Below are 27,262 nucleotides of genomic sequence, written 5' to 3'. Positions count from 1 at the left end.
ATGGTCCTAAGTATTCAGACCCTTTGCTGTGACACTCATATATTTAACTCAGGTGCTGTCCATTTCTTCTGATCATCCTTGAGATGGTTCTACACCTTCATTTGAATCCAGCTGTGTTTGATTATACTGATTGGACTTGATTAGGAAAGCCACACAACTGTCTATATAAGACCTTACAGTTCACAGTGCATGTCAAAGCAAATGAGAATCATGAGGTCAAAAGGAACTGCCTGAAGAGCTCAGAGACAGAATTGTGGCAAGGCACAGATCTGGCCAAGGTTAGAAAAAAAATTTCTGCTGCACTTAAGGTTCCTAAGAGCACAGTAGCCTCTATAATCCTTAAATGGAAGGCATTTGGGACGACCAGAACCCTTCCTAGAGCTGGCCGTCCGGCCAAACTGAGCTATCGGGGAAGAAGAGCCTTGGTGAGAGAAGTAAAGAAGAACCCAAAGATCGCTGTGGCTGAGCTCTAGAGATGCAGTCGGGTGATGGGAGAAAGTTGTAGAAAGTCAACCATCACTGCAGCCCTCCACCAGTCGGGGCTTTATGGCAGAGTGGTTTCCACTAAAGTCAACAGCAGGATAATAGCCTTTTAACTTGCACAAGTCAGCAATGGCAGCTCCCATATTTATATCCTCTGGCTATTTCTAACTATCCAGCATCTGTGAAGAACTGGAAATGCGAATTTTGGAAGACAGTTTCAAAATTATCTGAAATGTTACGAATACCTAAAAAAAAAAAAAAAAAAATTATCATACAATACTAATCCCTGATCTTATGTTGGGCCTCAGAGTATTCCAAGGGCCTCTGATGACTATCGTACGTAATATCACTTTATAAAAGAATACTATTTATTTGTATATTAAGTAGCAGAAATGTGTCCTTTGTTGTAAATAACAACCAGGGTTGAAGTTGTACATTTAAAAAAAAAAAAAAAGGGGGAGACAGACAATCAGGGTATGCAGAAAATGAGTGTGTATATAAAGGGGTTGGTCAAAAATATGGAAACACCAGGTAAAAGAATGAAATCGTTACCCAATATGGTGTTGGACCACCTTCAAAATTCTCATGGGAATTGACAAGTATTGGATGGGGGATAACACACTCTGAAATCTGATACCACTCTTGATTGATTTCAGAGGGGAAGTGTGTGATAAGTCAAAAAAGGTCAACTGATGTACTATTCTGGAAGTTCTGGGGGGTCCTCTAGGATAGGCCACCTGACCGCCTAGAACATTCTAGAAATTCCCAGGACCCATATTTAAGCAGGAGGCTGGGGGGGGGGGGTCTTTGCCAGTCAGCAGAGGCTATTTGAAGAGCTCCCCACTGATTTTGTTTACAGTTTAAAAATAGGCTTTTTAAAACAGCTTACCTGTAAAAATCCTTTTCTTTGGAGTACATCACGGGACACAGAGCCATAGTAGTTACTATGTGGGTTATAGGCCACCATTAGGTGATGGACACTGGCACACCCTAAGACAAGAAGGCCACTCCCTATATAACCCCTCCCACTACTGGGAGCACCTCAGGTTTGTAGCAAAGCAATACACGTGTATACCAAAAAAGAAGGGAGGGAACTCTGTGTCCCATGATGTACTTCAAATAAAAGGATTTTACAGGTAAGCTGTTTTTCTTATCGCACATCACGGGACACAGAGCCATAGTAGTTACTATGTGGGATGTCCCATAGCAATGCCAACTGAAGGGAGGGAGACACAACAAAAGTAGGGCACCAAGAGACTAGAGGACTTACACTGCAGCCTGCAGTACACTGCGCCCAAAGGCGATATCCTCATGACCTTTTACATCTATTTGATAGAACCTGGTAAATGTATGGACTGAAGACCAAGTTGCAGCCTTGCAGATTTGAGCCATGGAGGCTTGGTGAAGCACTGCCCAGGAAGTACTAACAGCCCTGGTGGAATGCGCTTTAATATGAAAAGGTGGAATTTTCCTCTTTAAACTATAAGCTTGAACAATCCCTTGACAAATACATTTAGAAATAGTAGATTTCGACGCTGCCTGTCCTTTCTTAGGACCTTCTGGCAACACAAACAAAACATCTGTTTTTCGAATTTGAAAGGTCACCTTGAAATAGACCTTGACTGCTCTCACCACGGCAAGAGAATGTAGTGACCTTTCTTCAGCAGAACGAGGTTCTGGAAAAAATGAAGGCAGAACAATATCCTGGTTTAAATGAAAACCTGACACTACCTTCGGTAGGAAATTAGGATGAGGACGCAATACAACCTTATCCTTATGAATAATCAAATATGGCTCTTTACAAGAAAGAGCAGCCAACTCTTCTTGCAGAAGATATGACAACCAAAAAAAAAAAAAATGTCCTCGTCAAAAGGACCAAGGGAATATCTCATATCGGCTCAAAAGGCTGCTTCTGTAATGCCGATAGGACTAAATTCAAGTCCCAAGGGTTCAGGGGTAACCTAACCGGAGGATTAATCCACGTTCACCCCTGAATAAAACTACAAACCAGACAGTGTGAAGCAAGTGGTCGTTGAAAAAACACTGATAAGGCCGACACCTGGCCTTTGATAGTACTCAAGGCCAGCTTCATTTCTAATCCCATCTGTAGAAATTCAAGGATCCTACCTATAACATACTTCCTGGGGTGCCAACCCCTGGATTCACACCAGGAGACTTATGCCTTCCAGACTCTATAATATATGACCCTGGAGGCCAACTTCCTAGCATTAACAAAGTAGAAACTACTGAACCTGACAGCACACGGTCTTTCAGAATGTGGGTCTCCATAGCCAAACCGTTAAATTTAGCGTTTGTAAAGGTAGGATGGAATACCGGACCTTGCGAGAGAAGGTCTGGTCGCAGTGGAAGGATCCATGGATCCCCTACTGCCATCTTCACGATCTCTGCATACCAAGATCTCCTGGGCCACAAGAATCACCTCCTTCCCTTCCTGCTTGATCCTGCAAAGAAGATGCGGAAGCAGCAGAACAGGGAGGGAACACATAGATCAGTGAAAACTAATCCCACGGAAAAACCAAGGCATCTGTTCCGCATGCCAGAGGATCCTTTGTCCTTGACACAAAGTTGTCGATCTTTTGTTGAACCTGGACGCAAACTGATCCATGTCTGGAATTCCCCATCTTTGACATTTTGACAGAAAGATGTCGGGGTGAAGAGACCATTCTCCTGGGAACAACTGTTGGCGACTCAAGTAGTCTGCCTGCCAGTTCTCTATTCCCGGAATGAAGACTGCCAAGGCAAGGAATGTTGTTTTCTGCCCAGGATAGGATATGATTTACCTCTCTCTGAGCCGCACGACTTCTCGTGCCCCCTTGGCGATTGATATAGGCCACTGTTGCGGCATTTTCGGATTGGATCCTGACAGGACAATTCCGTAATCTGAGCATCCAGGCGTGCTGCCCGACTCTCTAGAATATTGATGGGCAAGGTCATTTCTGTTCTGGACCAATTTTGCTTGGACAGATGCTTCTTCCAGGACTGCTCCCCAGCCCAGACGGCTGGCATCTGTTGTCACCACCTTCCAGGTAACTGGTAGGAAGGACTTTCCTTTTTGAAGATTCTTGGATATCAACCGAGGCTTTGACGCACTTTGGGGGATAAACGCATTGGGAAGTCTAGACCTTGGACCTTCTTGTTCCAAGTTGACAGGATACTGTTTTTCAGCAGTCTTTAATGAAACTGCGCATAAGGAACGGCCTCGAATGAATCTACCATCTTTCCCAACAATCTCATGCAAAGTCGAATAGAAGGATTCTTCTTTGCTTTGACCAGCTGAATCAGTTCCCTTATGGAACTGATCTTTGCCTGGGGCAAAAACACCCTCTTCTGAGCTGTATCAGGCCTAAGTACTGCAATCTCCTTGATGGTTTTAAGTAGGATTTCTCTAGGTTGAGAATCCAACCTAGGTATTCCAGGTAGCTGACTGGGGTGATCAAACTCTGGTATAAGCGGGCTACTGACTGATCTATCAAGAGTAGATCGTCTAAATAAGCTAGAACCGTTATACCCTGTGCCCTTAATCTGGCTAAAGGGGGAGTCAGAACCTTTATAAACACTCGAGGTGCAGTAGCTAGACCGAAAGGCAGAGCTACAAACTGAAAATGAAGATTTTCTATCTCGAAGCGTAGACATTTTTGGTGAGCGGGGAAAATAGGTACATGTGGATAAGCAACCTTGATGTCGATTGATGCTAGCAGTTCTCCACCTTGTAGAATGGAGAACACTGATCAGATTGATTCCATGCAAAAAGAGCAGATATTCAAAAAACAGTTTAGATCTTTGAGATCTAAAATAGGTCTGACATCCCTGTTTGGATTTGGTACCGTAAAAAGGTTTAAAGGTTTGTATAAAACCCTAACCCCCGCTCTTCCATGGGGACCAACGATATCACTTTTTGAGACAAGAGATGATCCAAAGCCAAAAAGAGACTTTTTTTCTGGGTCTCTGTGAATGTTTGATCTGAGAAAACGAGGAGACGGAAACTCTTGGAACGCTAGTCTGTACCCTAGAGGTATCGAGGAAGCCACCCATTTGTCTCGACACTGTTCCTGCCAGACCCTTGAGAACTGCAGAAGTCTTCCCCCTACTCGAGCAGGCGGAGGGCGCCCCTTCATAGAGAGGTTTTAGTATTTTGTTTAGTGGGGTTCCTCCCCCAGGGCCTCTTTTGACCCTGGGGTTGACCCTGATGTTTACCTCTTGAATTTGACAGTGGAAGCCATCGAGACTGCCTGGAGGCAGATGCACCTGGCACTGGAGAAAAACCTGTTTAAAAGAAAAACGCTTAAACTTCTTCTTAACTGGTAAAAGGGAACTTTTTCAATTAGAAATTCTTTGGATGTATTTATCCAGATCGTCTCCAAACAACCGTTCACCATGAAATGGAAAACTAGCCAAAAGCTTTTTGAATGTCACTTCGGCTGACCAATTTTTCAACCATAGAACTCTACGCATATGTACCAGCCAGAGCATAAGCCGTGAGGCTTGGAGAATAGAATCTTTCATAGCATCTACTGTAAAACAACGCCTCTGATATCCCTGCCAAATCTTGGGCCTGCTGATCAAAAATAATCTTGAGCACCTCTTTAAAACTTGTCTTTTAAGGACTGACATACCCCGATCGCTGCCAACGCAGGCTGAACCACTGAACCTGCCAGAGAAATATTGTTTTTAAATAGGAATTCCAGCTTCTTATCTGTTGGATCATTCAGCATTTGAGCATTGTCTACAGGACAAGTTAAGTTTTTATTCACAGAGGATATAGCAGCATCAATTACTGGAATCCCCCATTTCTTATTAAGCTCTTCCTCCATAGGATAAAGTGTTGAAAACTTTTTTGGAGGAAAAAACTGTTTATCTGGGTGCCCCCACTCAGAATACATAAGCTTTTTTAGTAATGAATGAATAGGAAAAGTATGAATAGCTTGGGGAAGCTTTAGCGAACCCAAACAAGAAGTGGGCTCATTGACTGACTCCGCTACTGGCAGCATAAATGTGGAGCGGACCAATTCAGTGAGATTGTACCAACAACCTTTCCTGTGAACCCGGTCCATCCGTATTAGACTCTTCAGAAGAGGAGTCATCAGCCTCTTCCTGGTCCCCTGAGAGAAAAGCATCATCCCTCACCCCGTTCCTCAGTTTGAGGGTCCTGGGCAATGGACGGGGTCCTATAACGCTTAGTCCCACTCTGGGATGTGATTAAGGCATCAGTTTTTTGTTCCAAGCCTAAAATGGTTGAGGAAAAGACCTCTTCAGTAATATATACAGGGGTTGCAGTGCTAAAAGCAGCTGCAACACCCGACGTCCCCATGGCTCACTCTGACCAGCCAAAGCACTCTCATGGGAGGATGCCATCTTTTTTGAGATGTAACAGATTATAAAAGGAAGAATTGCGCTGGGTGCGTGATAAATAAAAAAAAATGTAAATAAATTATTGAAATAAATTGCGAAGAATATCCTGCAGCTAGGCACTATAACCCCGATATAGGGCACAAAGAGATAAATGTATAAAGAAGAGTGCAGCACCAGATGATAAACCAGTATTACAAGTGTATGTAATGTGTATGTTTACAATAATGTAAAATATATATATATAATTGATCATGATCAGATAAACATCCAGTGAAAAATAGTCCATACGTGATTATTGTGTTAGGAAAAATACGTGCATATTAAAACACAAAATGTGACAAGAAAAAGTTCATAAGTGAAGGTGTCCCAACGAAAAAATTTCCAGTACAGGACTCTGGGTCTGTGTTCTCCACCACTTGTGCTGCCCGTCACCTTTCAATAAACAATGGGGGCTTACCAGAAAGCCTGCGACCGCCCTTCTAAGGGGGGTCAAATCAGGCTTAGTAGAAACGGCAGGGACACTGTTAAGGAGTCACTTTCCTCACGGGTGACCGGCTGGCATCAGTAAGGAGTACCTTCCATAGCACACTCACGGGAGACAAGTGCTGCACACCGGTGAATAACCAAGGGGACAGGAGCTTCCAGGTTCAGCCTCTCATGGAGTTTGAAGACCCTGAATGCTGAAGCTCCTGTCCCCTTGGTTAACAGTGTCCCTGCCGTTTCTACTAAGCCTGATTTGACCCCCCTGAGAAGGGAAGTCGCAGGCTTTCTGGTAAGCCTCCATTGTTTATTGAAAGGTGATGGGCAGCACAAGTGGTGGAGAACACAGACCCAGGGTCCTGTACTGAAAATTTTTTCGTTGGGACACCTTCACTTATGAACTTTTTGTTGTCACATTTTGTGTTTTAATATGCACGTATTTTCTCTAACACAATAATCACGTATGGACAATTTTTCACTGGATGTTTTTTTATCTGATCATGATCAATTATATATATATATATATATATATATATATATATATATATATATATATATATATATATATATATATATATATATATATATATATATATATATATTTTACATTATTGTAAACACACACACACACACATTACATACACTTGTAATACTGGTTTATCATCTACCTTTTTTGAGATGGTTCTAGGCTTCCTAGTGGCTGTAGAAGTCTTTCTAGAGTCCTTTTTGAGGTGTTTTTACCCTCCTTTTGACCATAGCCACTGCACAAAGCAGAGGTACTACTAGAAGGAATGCATCCACTGCTTCAGCAATAGTCCAGCCCTGCCGCTGCTATTAATGCTTAGCCTGATGCAATAGTATGTGTGTCAAAAGGAATGCCTGTGTCACCAAACCTCTTTCATGCCCCTCTTCCTCGTGTCCCTCCATCAGCTTGCAGCAGTAAAAATTGTGCTTTTAAAACACATATTCCTGCGCTGGACGCTGGAAGACGCCAACGCCGCGCTAAGCTTCGCGCCCCCCCCCCCCCCCCTTTTTTTTTTTTTTTTTTTTAAAAAGAGCTTTCCCGAGCGCGGGCTTCTGATCCTATGGGATCATGAGAGGGGGAAAAAAATGACGAGGAGAGAGCCTGGAAGCCGTCGAGTAGGACGGCATGCCGATGTTTTTTTTTTTTTTTCTTTCCGTTTTTCTCCTAACGCTCTTCCTCCAGAAGAGGGGGAGAATACAGCACAGGTGGGGGGTGTCTGGTGAGGACGAAACACCCCCCCAGACTTACCGGAGGTCTGCTGCTGACTGGAGAGAAGGAAGCCTGCTTCTCCGGACACATCGTGATGTTTTGAGCAAAGCATGAGAAGGTATGTGCTCCATACAGCCCCCAGTGGTGACACATAGGCATGACATTTACTAATTTAAAAGGAGACATTCATAAGAAAATTCAAAAATGTCTTAGAAAACTCCACTTACCTTTCCCACCGCAGGGTTTTCTGTGGTAAAACCAACAGACCCAATCTTCACCCTTCACGGTGGGTTCCGTAAATAAACTTTCAGGAGCTGGGGACCCTCGGAGAACCCACATTCGTGGGCCTGTAATAGCACCTCTGCCAGTAAAAGTTTATGGCCTTAATACCAAAAGTACTGGATCCCGGGGTCCAGCTCTCTAAAAAGAGAAGCGTTTACAGGCAAAACCTCGTTTCTTCAGACACCAGGCCGGGGTACCATTCAATTCGGCCTAAAAGAAACTTTGAATGGATCCGGCTGCATAGCTAGCCCCAGCAAGGATTGCTCCAGTGGAGTTCAGCACAGCACATCTTTACTCATAACCAACACCTTAGACACTGGCAAAAAAACTGAGGTAATCCCAATAGTGGGAGGGGTTATATAGGGATAACCTAATCTTGTCTTAGGGTGTGCCAGTGTCCCATGGCCTATAACCCACATAGTAACTACTGTGGCTCTGTGTCCCGTGATGTACAATGAGAAAGTATTTTTTGATTTAAAAACACTTATGGTGAATTGTTAACACATTGGCTCCTGCTTCTGTCAGTCAAATTCAGCTAGGAGAGAGCAGCGGGGCGGGGCCGAGCTGAGCTGAGCAGCCTTGTGTCAATAGATGCACACAGTGCGGCTCAGGATCACTCCCGCACAAGTGCCCTAATAGCAAGTGGCTTGCTATGGGGTCACTCACAGAAAAGGATCTAGGAGTGTCGGAGGGGGACCCAAGAAAAGGAGGTTTAGAGCCATTCTGTGCCATTCCATGGCACAGAGCAAGTAAATATAAACCTATTTTTTTTTTTAAATGTCTTTATAATAACTAATATATTTTATAGTGAAAACTCTACGAAAAGCCATAGAAAAAAAAAAAAAGATTTATTATACACACTGGACTGTGTGGCTGTTCCAGTCACTTAAGAACTGTAATATGCCAGTAATCGCTCATCTGTAGGCTTCAAGATCTTCTTTTCAGTCATGTTGATCACCCAACCTGGAGCAAGGCCAAAGAACATCTGTCGGGGATCCTTGCGCTGGCACAACATTTCATACAGTTCATCTTTGGTAATGTCAGGAAGGATATAGCCATATTTCAGAGCGAGTTGCTTCCTTGCTTCATCAACTTTTATGGGATCTGCTAAGTAGCCACGTTTTTCAGCATCAGTATAATATTTCACCAAGTCCTCTGGTGGAAGCATTCGTTTGGGAATAGGTTTACCACGCATGAAAAATGGGACTGGTTTACACAGAATCTCTGCAAGGGAGATAAAACAAGTTTGGCAAAACTAGAGAAATAAATGATATGGACAAACAACAAAACCCCAGTAAACACGATTTTACCCTGTCAAAAGGATATTACTCAACAGCAGAATTTACTCTAATGCAGGGTTTCCTCTTTCCATCTACACCAGCTTATATACAAGACGTGGAAGGTATTTGGTACAACACAGACCCTCCCTGGATTAGGACGTCGCTTCAAACTAGATGAAAGAGCCAGGTGGAAACTACTCAGAGAGGCTACCAAGAGGCCTACAACAACTCTGAAGGAGTTGCAGGAATTTATGACAGTGGTCATTGTGTGTATGTGACAATAATATCACAAAATTTGACTGACAGACATATCCACTGTTTCTTCCCCCGGCCAACCCGATGAGTCCTGATTGGCTAGGAGGAAAAAGACGAAAGACAATAGCGAATATTAATTTGCCATTGTCACAAGTGGGTGGGTTCTGGGTGCAATGCTCTGCGCGCCAAGGGCCCAACCGTTTTCAAGCCAATTAGAGCCTCATGTGGCAGGAGGAGGAGGAAGAAGAAGAAAGAAGGAAGGAAGAAAGAAGAAAAATAATTACCTGTTAAGTACTTTTTCCAGGAATCTTCCAGAACGGCTTACCGAGAGATAGGCTCCTCCCACCTAGCACAGGAAACACATGATCCACATTATAAAAACACAACACAAGCAATAGCCCCTCAGTATTAACAAATAACTGAAGGCTTCAGAATAAGCAATCATTAAACCCTCTCATTAGCGAATCTTTATTTTATTTTATGCTTTACATTGCTAATCCACCAACAAAGAAGGGAACTGATGCCATCCTGGAAGATTCCTGGAAAAAGTAGTTAACAGGTAAAAACTCTGTTTTTCCAAGTCATCTTCCAGGACGGCTTACAGAGAGGACAAAATAGGACTACCTGATCAGGGCGGGACCACAGCCTGCAGCACTTTCCTGCCGAAAGACTGGTCTTCGCTGGCAAGCAGGTCCAGTCTGTAATGCTTTACGAAAGTCTGGAACCTGGACGAGGTTGTGGCCTTTCAGCCCAAGAAGTGGAAACCGCTCTCGTGGAATGGGCATTTATTCCTAATGGTGGTGTCAAGGATGCTGCTTTGTATGCCTCTGCGATGGCTGACTTCATCCACCTTGCGATGGTATTTTTAGATCCCCCTTTACCCTTATTTGAACCCACAAACAAGCTGGTGGAACATCGCCATTCCTTGGTGCGCTCTACATAAGCAATCAAGCATCTCCTGATATCCATTTTATTAAATGCAACCTCTTTGTCATTTTTAGGATCTCCGCAATATGAAGGTATCACAATCTTTTCTGATCTATTGAAGTTAGACGGTACTTTGGGGAGAAATACCAGGTCCAGAGAGAGGATAATTTTGTCTTGCAAAATGATGCAGAAGGGCTCAGCCACAGAGAGCACCTGTATCTCACTAACCCTCCTAGTGGAGACTAGGGCCACTAAAATAACAGTTTACAAAGTTAAGAATTTTATGGTCAGTTCCTCTAGTTGCTCAAATGGTGTTTTACAAAGGCTTTGTGGATAAGTCCCAGGAAGGGAACCTCCTTGACTTGGGGACCCACTTACGGCTGCTGGATGTAAGAAATCTCTTGACCAAGGGCTTTTCTGCCAGCCTTTGATTTAAAAAGCTTGACAGAGCCGATACCTGCACCTTGAGGGTACTGACTGCAAGATTTAGTTCTGCTCCCGCTTGGAGAAAATCTAGGACCGCCGGGATCATGGCTCCCGACACTGTTATTGAGCATGCGCCAGGCCCCAAATTTCTTCCAGATTTTATTGTAAATTGCGTTAGTGGACGGCTTCTGGCTGCTAAGGATGGTATCGATTACTTTTGCTGATAACCCTCCCACTCTAACAGCTCCCTCTCAGTAGCCAGCCCGTCAGAGAGAGCTCACTTCTGGAGGATTCGCCTCCCCTTGAAATAAGGAGGTCTGTCCTGCAAGGCAGTCTCCAATGCTCTGTGATGTTGAGTCTTAATAGTCCCGAGAACCAAGACCTCCTTGGCCAGAATGGTGCGATCAGGATAATTTTCGCACTCAACACTCTTATCTTCCGGATGATCCTTGGAATGAAGGCAAAAAGGTGGAAATGCATACACCAGGCTTGCTTCCCAGGACTGGGATAGGGCATCTAGGCCCAGACTGAGATGGTCTCTCTGCCTGTTCTGTCTTGTAGCAAAAAAGTCTATCTGTGGGACTCCTCACTTCTGCACTGTTTGAACACTGTTCGATTCAAGCACCGTTCTGTCTGAGACAGAACCTCCCTGCTTAGGACATCCGCCAGAGTATTTAATTCCCCTTTTAAGTGAATTGAAGAAAGGGATAGAAGATTTGCCTCCACCCATTGAAGGATTTCTTCTGCTATCCTCATAAGGCCTGTCACTCTCATACCTCCCTGCTTGCTGATGTAGCTTACGGTGGTAATATTGTCCGAAAGGACCTGCACGTGTCTTCCCCTCCGAGTCAGACCAAAGGCTACTAGAGCCTTTAGAACTGCTCTCAGCTCCCTTGCATTGGAGGAAAGGGTGGCTTCCTGCCGGTTCCAGAGCCCTTGGGCCATCTGTGTGCCTGAGTGGGCTCCCCACCCCTGGCCTCTGGCTTCCGTGGTAACCGTCAGAGGGTTGTATTGGGACCAGTCGACCTGCAGAGAGATTTACTGGGATCAACCACCACTTGATTGAGAGCTTTACTTTCTGCGGAATCTGTTTTTCTCTGAAGAGATTCCTTCCTTCCATCCCAGAGAGAAAGCATGAACGTCTGAAGTGCTCGAGTATGGAATTGGGCCACTGGACTCCTGGGATGGCTGCTGTCATCAACCCAAGGACCCTTACTATACCTTGAATTAAGGTCTCTGTACATGCGCAGAGGCTGCTCACCTCTGCAAATATTATTGTCACTTTTTCTTTTGTCAGAAAAAATTTGGATGTAGTAGATTGTATTATGTATCCTAGAAATACTTTACTTTAAGTAGGTACTAACTGTGACTTCTGATTTACCAGCCAACCCAGCTGCTGAAGGTGTCCGATTGTTCTGCTCAGGTTCTGTTTCACTTCGACTGCTGAGTCTGCAAAGATCAGCAGTTTGTCCAGATAGGGAATTATGTGAATCCCCTCTGATCTCAGGGTCCACAGAGCTTCTGCCAGGATCTTTGTGAAAATGCATGGTGCCGACCCCAATCCGAAGGGCAGAGCATTGAACTGAAAATAGAGGGTCTTCAACCCATTTTTCACTGCAAACCTGAGATATTTCTTGGACTCCTTTCAAATGGGGACATGAAGATGCCTCTTAGGTCTAATGACACCATGAGGACCCCAGGGGTTAACAAATCTCTGTTGGTGTATATTGACTCAATTTTGAATCGTTTGTACTTTACGAACATGTTCACTTGCTTGAGGTTCAAAATGGGTCGGAATTTTCCTGATGGCTTCTTTATCAGAAAAACGTGGGAATAAAACCTCCCTTTTCTTAGAGTTGGTGGATGAAGCTCATCACCTTCTCCTCCAGCATACTCTGTAGCAGGTAAGACATAGCTGTTGATTTCTCCACGTCTTTCGGAAGAATTGTTGGGTGAAATTTTTGAGGGGGGCAGCCCACTAGCTCTATCCTGTACCCTGACTTGACCAGATTCAGGATAAAGCTGTTGCTGGAAATGGCCTTCCACGGTGGGAGGAATTACCCCAACCTTCCCCCCACATGGCCGACTGAGTCACTGGGAAGGGTCTTTAGGCTAGGATGGTTTGAAAAGAAAACCACCTCTGCCCCTTCCCCTCCTGTACTGCCACCCTCTTTACTGGTCTTGCGGAGCTGCAAAACCCTTGTTATGCTGCCATCTGTCCCCCTGCAGGTTCCTTTCTCCTGACCTCTGGAAGGGATGAAAATTCATTTTTTGTTGTTTTTTGGGAAAAAGGAAACCCCTTCTTTTTATCAGCCGACCTCTCTAGAACATATTCTAGCTCTTTGCCAAAGAGTAAATCTCTAGAAAAGGGGAGGGAACAGAGCTTGGTGTTTGACACTGTCACCCCCCCAGGACTTCAGCCAGATAGCACTCCTGGCTACATTAATCAATGCTGTAGACCTGGCCGAGAACTTTACACAGACTCCGTGGATGCATCTGCTATATAGGCTACTGCCTTACTTAAAGTTGGCAAAGCATCGAAAATCTCTTCCCTGGGAGTGTCTAACTCCAGAAGAGTGCAGAGCTGTTTTAGCCACAAATCATATGAGTCACGCATGTAGTGGCTAGGGCTGATTTAAAGTTAGCTGAGCAGGCTTTCCACGCTTTCTTTAAAAATACTCGTCCGCCTTTCTATCCATTGGCTCCTTTAGGGTGCCTGTGTCCTCAAAGGAGAGCTCTGAACCTTTTGAAAAACTTTAGATAGGGAAGTGTCTAGTCTGGGACACATTTCCCACAACTTTGTATCCTCCTCCTTGAAGGGAAAACTTCTCTTCTGGTTCTTAGGGAAGAAGACTCTTTTCCGGATTTTTCCATTCCTGAAGTACTGTTGCTTTTAGGGACGTATGCACCGGAAAGGTTCTGGTCTGCTTAGGCTGAAGGCCTGCACATAAAAAAAAAAGGTCATGTACAGAGAACTCCTGGTTTTCTGGTTCTTCCAGCTCCAGGGCGTTGTATATAGCCTTTAACAACTCCTGTTTCCTGTGAAGGAAAAATAAATCTTTGGACCTTGCTGGGTTTTTCCTCATTAAGCTCCCCTTCCTCAGAATGTGAACTCTACTCCAGTACTTCCTACTGGTGGGCTATTGGCCTAGCACCAGTATTGGTACCGGAAGTACAGGGGATAGGTTCAGCAAGAGCTTCCTGCTCTCTGGGTATAAAGGACTGTAAAGTCTGTTCAATTTCCTTCATTGAGTCCATAAAACCCTTGAGGACAGGTCCTGTCTCTCCCTTGATGAGTTTATCTATACAGTCATGACATGCACTTTTCTTCCAACCATAAGGCATTTTCTTGGTGCACATTGGGCACCTTATTCTGGGTGTCTGTTTTGTTATCTTTGGGCTCATGGGCTTTGTCCTGCAATGAATCAGATGACAAACACCAGCACATTACTTCAACTGAAGTAAATACCAATTAACAAAACACCCAATGGATAACACAAAGTCTAATATAAGCATCTTAAGTACCCACCACCTGAGCCTATGCTAGTATGTGCGACACCTGTCCACCAAAAGCATAAACAAAAAACAGGAAAAAACAAACGCCCCCTGTGCCCCCACCACAGGAGGATAAGAAAAGGAAAGGAGCAGCCTGCCCCCTATTTTCTTACCTTAGGGCCTGATTCAAGCGGTGGCACCTCCAGACCTGCTTCCATAGATCCTGGCATCTCCATGCTGCTCCTTGAAGGCTTCGGCGCCATCTTCTTCTCCAGGCCCCTATTTGAGGATGTGTGGAGAATCCAGGGTGGCGCTGTGGATCCGACAGCCGCCCTCCAACACAGCACGCCTGTTATCTTTCAGTTACCCTTGCTAGGGCTTTATTTCCCAGTGCCTGGGTGTACCAAGATGGCCACGGCCGGACTGCCGGAAGTGACATCACTCCGCGCCCACAGTGCGGTCCACAAGCTAAGGATAGAGAAGCCCTGCAACATGGGGATCTCTGTAAATGAACAGCAGATAAGAGTACCTGGACCACGCGGTTGCCCGAGCCTCCACCAGGAGAACACCCTGCTGTGCCATTCCAGATGGACCCAACTGGACCACCTCCTCCACTCCTAACAGGTACAATCACCAAGCAGGAGAGGGGGTCCCTTACCTTCACCCCAGACCGCTTTTTCAGGTCTATGGGTGGCCCCACGCCAACTCATACCCCAGGAGTACTGCCCCTGCCACCTAGCATGAAGGCCAGACAAAAAAATAACAAACATTGTTTGGAGCTCCTGTCTGGCCAGAGGAAACAAATACTGGAGGGGCTATTGCTTGTGTTGTGCTTTTATAATGTGGATCATGTGTTTCCTGTGCTAGGTGGGAGAAGCCTATCTCCCTGTAAGCCGTTCTGGAAGAGGACTTGGAAAAACGCATACAAACGTACGAGTCCAGCGCCCTGCAGGGGGGGCGGCGACCCTAATGGACCGACCGATCCTGGTAAGACCCCTTTCACAGGGAGCGGACTCTGTCAAGCAGATGGGCCTGCTCAGCGGAATTGGATACCATCCAATCCGATCTGCTAGATGGATGGGGAATGGGATCCCCATCCATCTGTCTTTAGCGAACCGGATCGTATCGGATGCAGGCAGGTGTAAATGGACACATGTCCATTTACATTAGCCTCTCCATAGAGAACAATGGGTAGTCTGATTGGGCCTGTGAAAAACGGACAGGCAGACCCAATCGGTTTGCTTGTGTGAAAGGGGCCTAAGGCCTTGTTCACACAGGGCATACACAACATAGCTTTACAGGGATGAACAGGTGTTCCGTTCATTTCTGTGCAGGCAGTCCTATTGATGTCATTTGGGATGTAGCAACTGCACAAACAGAGCCGTTGCTCCCAGTTTTACACCGATGTAGGTCCGCATGTATGTCCCTGAGTTCACACTGTCAGCGTTCGGGGTCATGTACCCATACGGATGTCAGATTGGGAACAGCAGCTATGTCTGTGCAGCCGTTGCAGCCCAATTGACATAAACAGGACTGCCTGTACGGGGATGCATGGAACACCTGTGCGGATAAACACGGCCCTCCATGGGTGTATACTTTAGTATGCCACATGTCAATTTAGCAGGAATTTTGTTGTGTTTATGTGCTCTATTTATGATTTTAATGTATTTTTAGTGAAAATAGCAATATGATGAATATTTGCGCAATTATTGCGGGGCCCAAAAAATCTGTAGCACTTTTTATTCTACAGGTCATGTGCTTTCAGAAAATATCTAGTTTGAGGGGGTCCTTTCAAATTCTGAAAGCTGTAAGTGAAAAATAGTAACCTCCGGATTTTTAGAGTAAATTGTTTTTATTTACAGTTTTGCATACCTTCAGATTTCACCATTTCACAAAAAAGGTGCAATTCAAAAATGTACAAATATTTGTTATGTATTAACTCAATACTGTTTAAACTTTTATATTTACTAGGAATTTAGTAGGAATTTTGTACATTTTGCCATGTATGAATTCACTATTAAAGATTGTATTTTTAGCAAAAATATCGTTTTGATAAACATTAGTGCAAATATCATGGTACCTTACTCATTAGCACCTTCTTTTTATTCTACTGGCCATGTGCTTTCAGAAAATGTATGGTTTGGGTTTTTTTTTTTTTTACAAATTCTGAAAGCTGTAAGTGAAAAAGGAAAACCTCCAGATTTTTAAAGAAATTTTTGCGCACGTCCAATTTTCACTATTTGTCAAAAAGGCGTTATTTTAAATTTACAAATATTTGTTTTTTTATCAACTCAATACAGGTTAAGCTTTTATATTTAGTAGGAATTTAGTAAAATCTGCTGTGTTTATATCTGCTAAAAATGATTTGAGACTTTTTAGCAATTATATTGTTTGATAAACATTTGTGCAAATATCGTGGGGGCCTTAAAAATCAGTAGCACCTTTTTATTCTACTGGCCCTACTGGAAAATATATGGTTTAGGGGGTCTTTAACAAACTCTGAAAGCTGTAAAGGGAAGAATGAAAACCTTCAGATTTTTAGAGAAAACGTGGTTATTTACATTTTTGCGAACTTTCAAAATAAAAAAAATAAAAAAATAGTTTGTATACGCGATAACTTTTGCGCAATCAATATACACTTATTGCAATTTACTTACCAAAAACCATGTAGATTATATATTGGCCTAAACTGATGAATAAATTAGTTGTTTTTTTTGGATATGTATTATAGCAGAAAGAAAAAAAATAGGGGTTTTTTTAATCAAAATTGTCTGTATTTATTTGTTTATAGCGCAAAAAATAAAAAAAATAAAAAACTACAGAGGTGAATAAATACCACCAAAAGAAAACTTGGCTTGTGGGAAAAAAAAAAAAAAAGGCATCAATTTTGTTTGGGTACAACGTTTCAAAAGCGACGCAGTGGCGTATCACAAAAGAATGGCCTGGTCATTAAGGGGGTAAAACCTTCCGGGGCTGAAGTGGTTGAGCTTTTAGATTTAGTAGGAATATAGCAGGAATTTGTCAAATTTGCTGTGTTTATATCTGCTAAATTTTTTTTTTTTTTTTTTAGAAAAAATGTTTGCTAATATATTGCTAAGTATAAAATTGATGCGCTTTAAATAAATAGTGCACAATATGCTGCTGCGACTAAGCTTAAATCCAGGAATAAAAAATGCATACATGTGAATAAAATAGATAAATAATTATGGTGCTAATACATGTGTTAAAATTAAAATAAATCTTCAAATTGGTGATGTGACGGTGAATATAAATAAAATAATAATGACACTCTGAGTACAATGTCCAGGCAGAGATAAATAGTGGGGGGAAAGTAAAAATAATTAAACAGTTCCTTCCCTTAATCCAGATTGATTGACTCACTGGGTTAGATCGTTTGTATCAGGATATTAAGTTTTTCTTGCATACCACTTTAGCCATAATACTGCTGGTGATTCGGCTCTCAGGATAAAGGTTTTATGCAAAGCAAAGAAAAAATAGATCATTGTGCAGTGAACTTACTAGATAGTACACAAGCAAAACAGGGACAAGAGATACACTCACAAACTCCCGGTCTATTAGAATCATTCAAATATGCAGATTGCAGTCAGCCGCTGTGGACGTGTCAGTGATGCAACGCGTGGGAGGAGCTTAGGACGTTCAGTGCTGCAATACACCTGAAGGTTAACAGCAGCTGTTTCTCTATGGGAAACCTCGTCCACAGCGGCTGACTGCAATCTGCATATTTGAATGCTTCTAATAGACCGGGAGTTTGTGAGTGTATCTCTTGTCCCTGTTTTGCTTGTGTACTATCTAGTAAGTTCACTGCACAATGCACTAACTATATTGGTATATATATATTTTTAAGCACAATTTATTTATATCACACATATCTATCCACATCAGCGCTTGGTTTTTATTCATTTTTATTTGCTAATATATTGTTTGATAAAGATTTGCGCAAATATCGTGGGGCCTTAAAAATCAGTAGCACCTTCTTTTTATTCCACTGGTCCTATATCCTTTCAGGAAATATGAATGAAAACTTTCAGATTTTTTGAAAAATTTGGTTTATTTACATTTTTGCGTAGGTTCAGATTTCACCATTTTGCAAGAAGGCGCAATTTAAAAATTACAAATATTTGTTATTTATTAACTCAATACAAGTTATGCTTTTATATTTTGTAGGAATTTTGTCAAATGTACTGTTTTTATATGTGCTAATAATGATTTACCAAAATATTATTTTGATAATCATCTGCGCAAATATCATTCAGCCCTAAAAATCAGTAGCACCTTATTTGTATTCTACTGGTCATGTGCTTTCAGAAAATATATGGTTGGGGGGGGGGGGGGGGGGGTGTCTTTAACAAACTCTGAAAGCTGTAAGGGAAAAATAAAAAAGCAATGAAAAAAATTGCAAAAATGGCCTGGCCACCCGAGTGTAAAAATGGAGCACAGGGCCTGGCAGCGAAAGGGTTAAAAAAAGGGTTTGGAACCATTTTTTTTTTTTCCTTTTATATGGAGGGGGTAAGAATTTTTGAAAAATTAATTTTAAATTGTGGATGGGCTTTAAAGATCACTGCAAAGATCTGTTTTACTTTGACATTATTGGTATGTGGTACAGTGGTTTAATGGTATATTACAATATAGCATGAAAATTTCAGGGGGGTTAGTCCTTTATCTAGAACTGTATATAATTACAAATACAGCAATCAAAATGTCATTATCTGTCATGGCAGTGAGATCTCAACAGCAGGCAACTTTCAACACGACATACAAGGCAACTCACCAAGGCTTCGTGGATCATAAAAACCAGTTGTTATAACGCCACCATTTCTCTCTATGGCTGCAACCACCAACTCTGATGCCCACTGGACTTCAATGTTAACTCTTGCACAAAACAAATCAGCCCCCTGAAAACAGGCAAATATTGACAAAGTTGTCTGATTAAACCTAAGACTTTAATGTATATGTATACCCCAACTCTCCTTTGCTACCTTCAGTCTGTTAAAAGTACATGTCAAGACAAAATGTAAAATAAACACATACTTTTGTACGTCTCTAGACTACATGCAAATTTCCCCATGTTTTACCTTTAAAAACAGAAAAATTACTGTTGATATGCCAGAAATAAAGTGTGCTCCTAACTTCTTTTTTTTCTTATGTTAATGTAAAATCTAAAAAGTAAAGAATTGCAAGAGGCTGATGTCAAGTCACATATAGCGTAGGTACAAATATTGCTTGCATTTAAGAAATTACATTCTTTTTATTATTAACCATCAATACAGAGGTGCATAAAATTGTGTTTTTTGTATTTAAGCAGATTTCAACTTTAAGGCCACCAACTATATTTTGGTAGCCCAACAGAACATGGGGGGACAGAGAAGAAGTCCATTGTTCAGATTTTGAACTGAAATTTCTTAGCACCACCAACACGAAAAAGTCGTGTATGGGTAAATGTAGGTGCATACATTGCACTACTGCACAGCCTGTAGCTCTGGACAAAACCGATGTGAATATCTTGCACAGCTACTGCCAATACTTTTTTTTATGCATTAAAGTGGTTCTAAAAGTCAAAGGGTTTTTACCTTAAAGCAGAGTTCCATCCAAATGTGGAACGTCCGCTTTAAGCACTCCTCACCCCCTGACATGCCACATCATTTGGCATGTCATTTTTTTTGGGAGGGGGGGGTCGCGTATCGCGACTCGCGCATGCGCAGTGTGCACCCGGCCGTGAAGCTGAAAGCTGTCACGGCCTGGTGCCCACAGTGGCTATGACGGCGCCGACAGGGAGGAGGGGGAGAGGAGTGAGGCTTCAGGCTGCCGCATCACTGGACCATGGGACAGGTGTCTGTTTATTCAAAGTCAGCAGCTACACTTTTTGTAGCGGCTGACTTTTAATAAACTAAAAAATGTGTGGAACTCCGCTTTAATGCATTATCTGAATTAAGGTAAAAAAAAAAAAAACAAAACAAAAAAACCAAACGTCACCCTGCTGTTTGCTCCCCTCCCTAAATACTTACCCTAGTCCTCTCTTGATCTAGCACTGTGCCCACATCTGCAGCAGCTCTGGTTTTTCTACCTGCTCTCAGGAGACAGACCAATAACAGTGGGATCCATTGGTTCCTGCTGTTGTGAAGCAAAACCAGTGGAGGAAGGATCAGGAAGCATGGGTGAATCGCACAGCATGGCTTGGAAGCACCTGCATGTGTGCTCCCATAGCACACAGCTTGCCATGGGGGCAACACTCACAAGAGAAGGAGCGCACAGCACCAGTAGGGGACCCCAGGGGCCACTGTGTGCATTAACCTTGCACAGAGCGGTTAAGTATAAACCTCTCTTTATATTTTAAGTCAAAACATCCCAGCTTTTAATATCACTTTAAATACATACTTTCAGACTCAAATATTATTGATGTTTTTATCTAGCAAATCCAGAAAGGCTGCAATTAGCCTACACAATCTTGTCTATTTAGCATTTATTTCGAAAAGCATTTAAAACATCCAAAACGAAGTACGTCACAAAAAAAAAAAAAAAAAAGCATTAAAAGAGGATCTTCAACCTAGAAAGAGAAAAAAAAATAAATAAAAGTGTAAAAAGTTGGCAGTTACAAATACTGTAGCTGCTGACTTTTACCAAAAGGACACGCACCCGTCCAGAGATCCAGCACTCACCTGGGCCAGTTTTTTGCTGGTCTTTGGGCTCCCAGCATATTTACTGTGGGAAGCCGCCCGCTTCTGACTCATTGCAGCTTCACACTTCACATGTAAAAGCCACGCTGCCCTTTGTCAATAATCCCACAAGCCTTCTGGAGGACATGTCCTAGAAGGCCGCGGACCAAACTTCCACTCAGACCACCTAAGCAATCTGAGTAGAAGTGGGAGTGGGTGCCTTTCAATACTAGGTATGCTTTAAAGAGCAATAAAAAAAAATGATAATAATAAAATGGCAATAAAAAAATACTTTTTAAAGCAGTTCACTTGGCTGATGTCTCCACCTAGTGGTGACTAATGTCTCTAGTTTTGCAGATTAAAGCAGACAAATAAAAACAAAACAAAAAAGCTCCTCACACTTATTACTAGAAATTTTTTATTTGTGTGTGTATACTGACATAGTATGGAGCGAGGGGATGTAACTTCCAGAAATGAGTGGCTGCCCAATAGTCATATGCAGAAGAACCCGAGGAAGTTAATTTTGAAGGAGGGTAAACTAAGAGGTGAATCTACTGTTGTATCCAAGCAAGCAGGTAGTCTCTTAATTGCAGAAGAGACATGAAATTTCTCTTCTGCTATAAAAAAAAAAAAAAAAAAAAAAAAGTATGTGCCTACTTGCAGACTTCTTTAAAACATACACAGAGCTGTGCATGCGCAGGTCTGTTTGCATTCCCAGCACAGTACCTGTGTGGCGGGACACTTGAACTCCTGTGCATGCACAGAGTTAAGTCATCTAGTGCTGGCCAATTAAGTCAAAGGTCGGGACTCAGAAGAAGATGGGGAAAAGATGGCAGCGTTAGACCACACGGACATCAGACCATTGGATCAGAGGCAATTATTGTGGACTCTAGTTACACTTTAAAGTTAGAGTCCAGATTTCTTGACATATTAAATTTCTTTGGGCCAAGCTGGATTAAAAGAACAAATGATCAAATTAACTATTTCTATTACCAATTAAAAAAAAAGGCTTCCTCTGAGTGATTGAGGAAAACTCAGTCCGACTCGATCCTGGCAGCAGACGGAAATTTTCACCATTTAATGTGCCAGGAAACCTAGACTTTGGCTTTAAGTTTCACCGTAACACAGACTTTAAAGTGGTTGTAAAGGCTGAGGGTTTTTTTTTTTTTACGAATGCATGAAGATAAAAAACCTTCTGTGTGCTGCTCCCCCTACAGCCACTCCCTTATACTCACCTGAGCCCCCTCTTGATCCAACAATGGGTACAGGAGCCTCGGCTGTCCCGGGTCTCTCTCCCCCCATTAGCTGGGGCACAGCAGCGGTAGCTACTGCTATCAATCACAGCCAGTCAATGAGAGATTGGGGGTCAGGGCCGAGCCACGGCTCTGTGTGTCTAATTGACAGATTGGGCTCAGGAGCGAGAACGCACCAGTGCCCCCATAGCAAGTGGCTTGCTATTGGGGGCACTGGTCAAGGGGGAGGAGCCAGGAGTGCCGGCGGGTGACCTGAGAAGTGGAGGATTAGGGCCGCTCTGTGCAAAACCACTGCACAGAGCAGGCAAGTATGACACGTTTGTTGTTTAAAAAAAGTGAACCTTTAGAATCACTTTAAACATTCGATTATGAAAATAATGTATTAATCTGTAGCCAATATGCAGCTTAGAAAGGCATGTCAAGCACAGGAAAACCAAGTATATTTATTGTATTCTTTATCACAATAACCAAAAATGAGGGGAGTGGGGGCCAATGGCCGTGGTGCATTCTCTTGTATACAGAACAGCTCCTTCTTGCAAAATAAAAGGACTGCATTACTACAGCCAGAGACATGGGGCCACTCCTGCAGCTCAGCTATAGTCAATCTAATTGGGGCAAAGCCCCAACTACGATGAGCAATAACTGCAAAGAAGACTATTTTCTTTTACAGAGTGCAGGGTTATAAATATGATGCAATTTTAATGAAACACGGTTGAAGATGTCTGTTTTGATGCACTTTAAAAGCAATAAAGAATGAATTATCCCACCGAACAGATAAGTTGCAGGTCAACCATTCAGTAATTATAAGCTTCAGTTGTTGCCATACCTCTTCCACCAACTGTACACCATAATCCCTTTTCAGTGGCTGGATGGTCACTCCTCTAGCATTGACCAGCTGGGTTAGGTCAATTGGTTGTGATGGATCGACCCTGCCAAGGTCAATGAGGTACTGGAGCTTCTTTAGGCTTAGCGGCTGATACTGGCGTCGGTTGCTAAACAAAAAACAATTCAGAATACACAAGCCATTAAATAATGGTAATATTTTATCCTTTGTTTTTTCTTCCTCTGGCTGAACATTTACTTGTCTGCCTTTGCCATTTTCAATTTTATGTCTCAAGCTGAGTTGTCAGACGTTACACAGACAGTCCTTATTTCAGTTTCTTTGATAAATGAGAACATTTTCATTGCGAGGAGGTAAACAGAGGTTAAAAATCAGATCCTGTGCGCTTTATTACAGGTTATAAACATTTTATCTGAAGTCCCCGATTGTCCTGAATAGGAATATGTATTGGGGCTGTTTGCCTGTTTTTCTTTCTATGCTCTGTACACCAAGTCATCCCTTAGCTGGGAGTAAGAATTACATGAAAACCCGGAGGCACTCTAAGGCCTCATGCACACAGGACATTTAAAAAAACACCAGAGCTGCCAGGAAAAAGCAACATTAAAAATGCACTGTGAATATCGCTTATGGGCGTGCATGGAGACACAGGCTAACATGGAGGGGCATTTACAGGCAGTAAAAAAAAAAAAAACTGGCTCCCGCTCAGCCAAAGAATTTGATTCAAAATACTAACAACTACGTACAAAGCCATCCACAATTTAGCCCCCAGCTACATCACTAGCTTAGTCTCTAAATACCAACCTACTCATTCTCTTCGTTCCTCTCAAGACCTTCTGCTCTTTAGCTCCCTCATCACCTCCTCCCATGCTCGCCTCCAGGACTTTTCCAAAGCCTCTCCAATCCGATGGAATGCCTTACCCCAATCTGTCCGCTTATCTCCTACTCTATTAGCTTTTAGACGATCCCTGAAAACCGTTCTCTTCAGAGAAGCCTATCCTACCCACACCTAACAACTGTTTTTTCATTTTCTCCATCAGCTCATCCCCAGTTATTACCTTTTGTTTCCAGTTGACTCTCCCTTCTAGATTGTAACCTCTAACGAGCAGGGCCCTCTGATCCCTCCTGTATTGATTTGTATTGTAAGTGTACTGTCTGTCCTCATGTTGTAAAGCGCTGTGCAAACTGTTGGCGCTATATAAACACTGAATAATAATAATAATTATTATTATTATTATATATACACACAATCACTGTAATGCCTCTAAAAATTTACCTGTGTCAATATTTTAGGGAGAATTTCTTTATTTTATTTTTTTTAAGATAAATAATACATGCCTGTGTCCCTCGTTGAAACCATACTTTGGGATAATCAAGTAGAAAGGAGTCTGCCCGCCTTCAAACCCCAGACGAGGTTTGGTTCCTCTCTGTGTTTCTCCTTTGTGACCTCTACCACTTCTATTGCCACCATGTCTGCCACGACCTCGTCGTTTTTCCTTCAAACAAATGAAAAATAATTTAAACAGGAATGACTAACATATACAGAAATGTATTAAAAATAAACATCTGATAGTTTAATACAGTAAATCAGGACTGCGATCGAGGACCATGATAAGGGAAAAGTACCCAAGCAGCTTTTCTCAGAGATCAGAATATCAAGTCACTGCTGCGAATGCCAAGATAAGCTGTAGTATCTTCGCATGGCCCACCCCTTGCCCACAGCATTAAGATAAATCAGTATTGACATATATGCTGTATGTGGACACCTTGAGAGACAGTCAAGCGTGCAAGCAGCTACAAGCACGGACATATGAGTACGTCCAGCACCTCTGTGACACAAAGTGCTAGGTGTCAGTCTAAGGCAGGGTTTCCCTCCAGTCCTCAAGGCGGCCCAACAGGCCCCTATATATGAAAAGAAGTACACCAGCTGTGTGCAGAGCCTTCATTTCTCTCAAAGTTGAAATTCAAATGAACCTGTGCTTTGACAGTGCAGGACAAACCAACAGGTTCACTTAAAGTGGTTCTAAGCAGGGCTTAGTTATTTAAGAGCTGTCAGACCGCAGGACCGGGAGTTGTTTTTTTTATTTTGAGGCCGGCGGTGGATGTCATGATTGATGATGGATCTACATCAGGGACATTTTTTTCCATTTTTGGATTTGTTAATAAAAACTTGTGTTGTGTTGTGTTTGCGCATGCTTGTGGAATGGTGCCAAACTAGGGTACTTGAAAAACTTTTACAGGTTACCAGTTTAGAGTTACAGAGGGCGTCTAGTGCTAGAATTATTGGTCTTGCTCTAACGTTTGCGGCAATATCACATGTGTGGTGTGAACACTGTTTACATAGGCAGGCATGACCTACGTGTGCATTCGCCATTGCGCGTGAGCATGGGGGCGCTTTAAAAATGTTTTTTGATTTTATAAAACATTTTACACTGTCCCTTTTTTTTCACCATTATTGCTATCGCAAGAATTGTAGACATCCCTTGTGATAACAATACAGTATGACAGGTCTGCTTTATGGAAAGATCCTACATTTCTCCTCTACAATGGAAAGCATTAGATTTAGATGGAAAATTTTTTTTTTTTTAAATGATCTAATGCTTTAAAAAAAAAAAAAAAAAAAAAAGGCATCGTTTACTTTGGACCAGAACAAGTGATGTCACTCTGGTCCTCCTAAACCATAGAGTTTAGCCGAGGCCATCTTTCCTTCTGCCGCAACTGCCAGAGCAGTTCCCGAGGCCATTGATCATCCAGGTATGCACTGGAAAGTGGCCGGTGGGGTTGCAACCTCTCCCACCGCTTCTAAAAGTCATCCAGTGGCTAATCAGCCTCTCGGATCACTTTTAGCAATTAAAGAATCGCCAGCTGAAAAAACCCAATACCGGGGTTATGGCATATTGCTGCATCCATAACCCCCGGTATGCCACTTTCAACTGAGGATATCATTTTACTATGGCCTGATTGGGAAGTGTTTAAGTTAACCACTTTGGCCCCATAAGGTTTTACCCCCTTAATGACCAGGCCATTTTTTGTGATACAGCACTGCGTTACTTTAACCACTTGCCACCCAGGCCAATTATGACATTTCTCTCTTACATTTAAAATTCCTTTTTTTTTTTTGCTCGAAAATTACATAGAACCCCCAAACATTATATACGGATTTTTTAGCAAAGACCGTAGAGAATACAATGGCAGTCGTTGCAACTTTTTATCTCGCACGGTATTCGAGCAGCAATCAGCAATTTTTCGAATGTGTTTTTTTTTTGGAAAAAAAAATGTTTTGTGCTAAAAAAAAAAAAAAAAAAAAAAAAAGTAAAGTCAGCCCAATTTTTTTGCATTATGTGAAAGATGAAGTTACGCAACATGTCACACTTCAAAATTGCACACGCTCGTGGAATGGTGCCAAACTTCAGTACTTAAAAATCCTCATATCTTCACTGCGCATGCACAGATGACATCATCGGCGCATTACAAGGTAAATCTCTCCTAACTGGCGCACATTTAGGAGATATTGACTGTACCTATAGGTAAGCCTTATTATAGGTACAACTTCCGGATTGGGGGGTTTACAACCACTTTAAATCTAACACTTGGCATGTTGGGTATCTATTTACTTGGCACAACCTCATCTTTTATATTTTACCAAAAATGTTGAATTACATTGTGGTTTTACGCACGAGAAATGTATTTTATTATATTTGTTCCTGAAAATATGTATGAGACAGTTGCACATATACCATGCAACATAAAAATGTAAACTACTATCTTTTTTATTCCCCAGGGCCTCTGCTTGCAGAAAATATATTGTGTTCTAGGGGGTTTAGATGATTATAAAGCGAACAATCCAGATTTTACATGTGTGCAAATAATGAAAAGCTTTCTGTAGTGTAGAAGTGGTAAAGAACAGCTTTCCGGTCACAGCACACGTGTGCTCTCCGGAGGAGGGGCCCCTACAGATCCCGGCCTTGCTGGTACTTGTAGTTCTACTAGAGCTGGCCAGTCATAGTGAATGTGATCGGGTCCTGGCAGAGACCACGTGACACTCGCCAAGCCCCTTCTATGGCGGTGTGCGGACACAGATCGGTTCTTACTCTATGCCTGGCTCCGGGGTTGGGTCTCAGGTTGGCCAGGGACACCCGGGGCAAAGTCTTCAGAAGCTCCCCGGCTTTCTTCCCGCTGCTCCCGGAGGCCGCCATGTTCGCATTCTGAAGGGCAGAATGACAGCAAAGACCATGTGACCACCATTTACTACTAAGCCCCGCCTCCAA

The 27,262-nt window shown here is 42.6% G+C and overlaps 1 protein-coding gene across 2 annotated transcripts; it reads right to left on the bottom strand.

Moving 5' to 3' along the window:
* Nucleotides 1-27,262, bottom strand: MRPL15 (mitochondrial ribosomal protein L15). 2 transcript variants are annotated; one of them, XM_073631608.1, is made up of 6 exons: nucleotides 27,086-27,262; nucleotides 24,333-24,490; nucleotides 22,983-23,148; nucleotides 19,022-19,145; nucleotides 8,736-9,073; nucleotides 1-728 (listed from the first exon to the last, which is right to left on the bottom strand). In XM_073631608.1, exons 1-5 carry the CDS (start codon nucleotides 27,188-27,190, stop codon nucleotides 8,736-8,738), a joined length of 891 nt encoding a protein of 296 aa, XP_073487709.1. In that variant the 5' UTR covers nucleotides 27,191-27,262; the 3' UTR covers nucleotides 1-728. The 2 variants fall into 2 exon arrangements, with proteins under 2 accessions (XP_073487709.1, XP_073487708.1); XM_073631607.1 differs by lacking the exon at nucleotides 1-728 and having other exon boundaries at nucleotides 8,682-9,073.

The sequence above is a fragment of the Aquarana catesbeiana genome, linkage group LG05 (assembly GCF_042186555.1).
Source record: "Aquarana catesbeiana isolate 2022-GZ linkage group LG05, ASM4218655v1, whole genome shotgun sequence".
NCBI lineage: Eukaryota > Metazoa > Chordata > Amphibia > Anura > Ranidae > Aquarana > Aquarana catesbeiana.
Note: the sequence above shows the minus strand (reverse complement) of the source record. Positions and strands in the feature narration are given on the sequence as shown.

Coding starts and splice junctions, on each gene's coding strand:
- MRPL15 (XM_073631608.1), bottom strand. CDS start 27,190: ATGGCGGCCTCCGGGAGCAGCGGGAAGAAAGCCGGGGAGCTTCTGAAG. Junction 23,149..24,332: donor GGTTTCAACGAGGGACACAG/GCATGTATTATT, acceptor TTTTTTGTTTAG/CAACCGACGCCAGTATCAGC. Junction 19,146..22,982: donor GTGTACAGTTGGTGGAAGAG/GTATGGCAACAA, acceptor GCCTGTTTTCAG/GGGGCTGATTTGTTTTGTGC.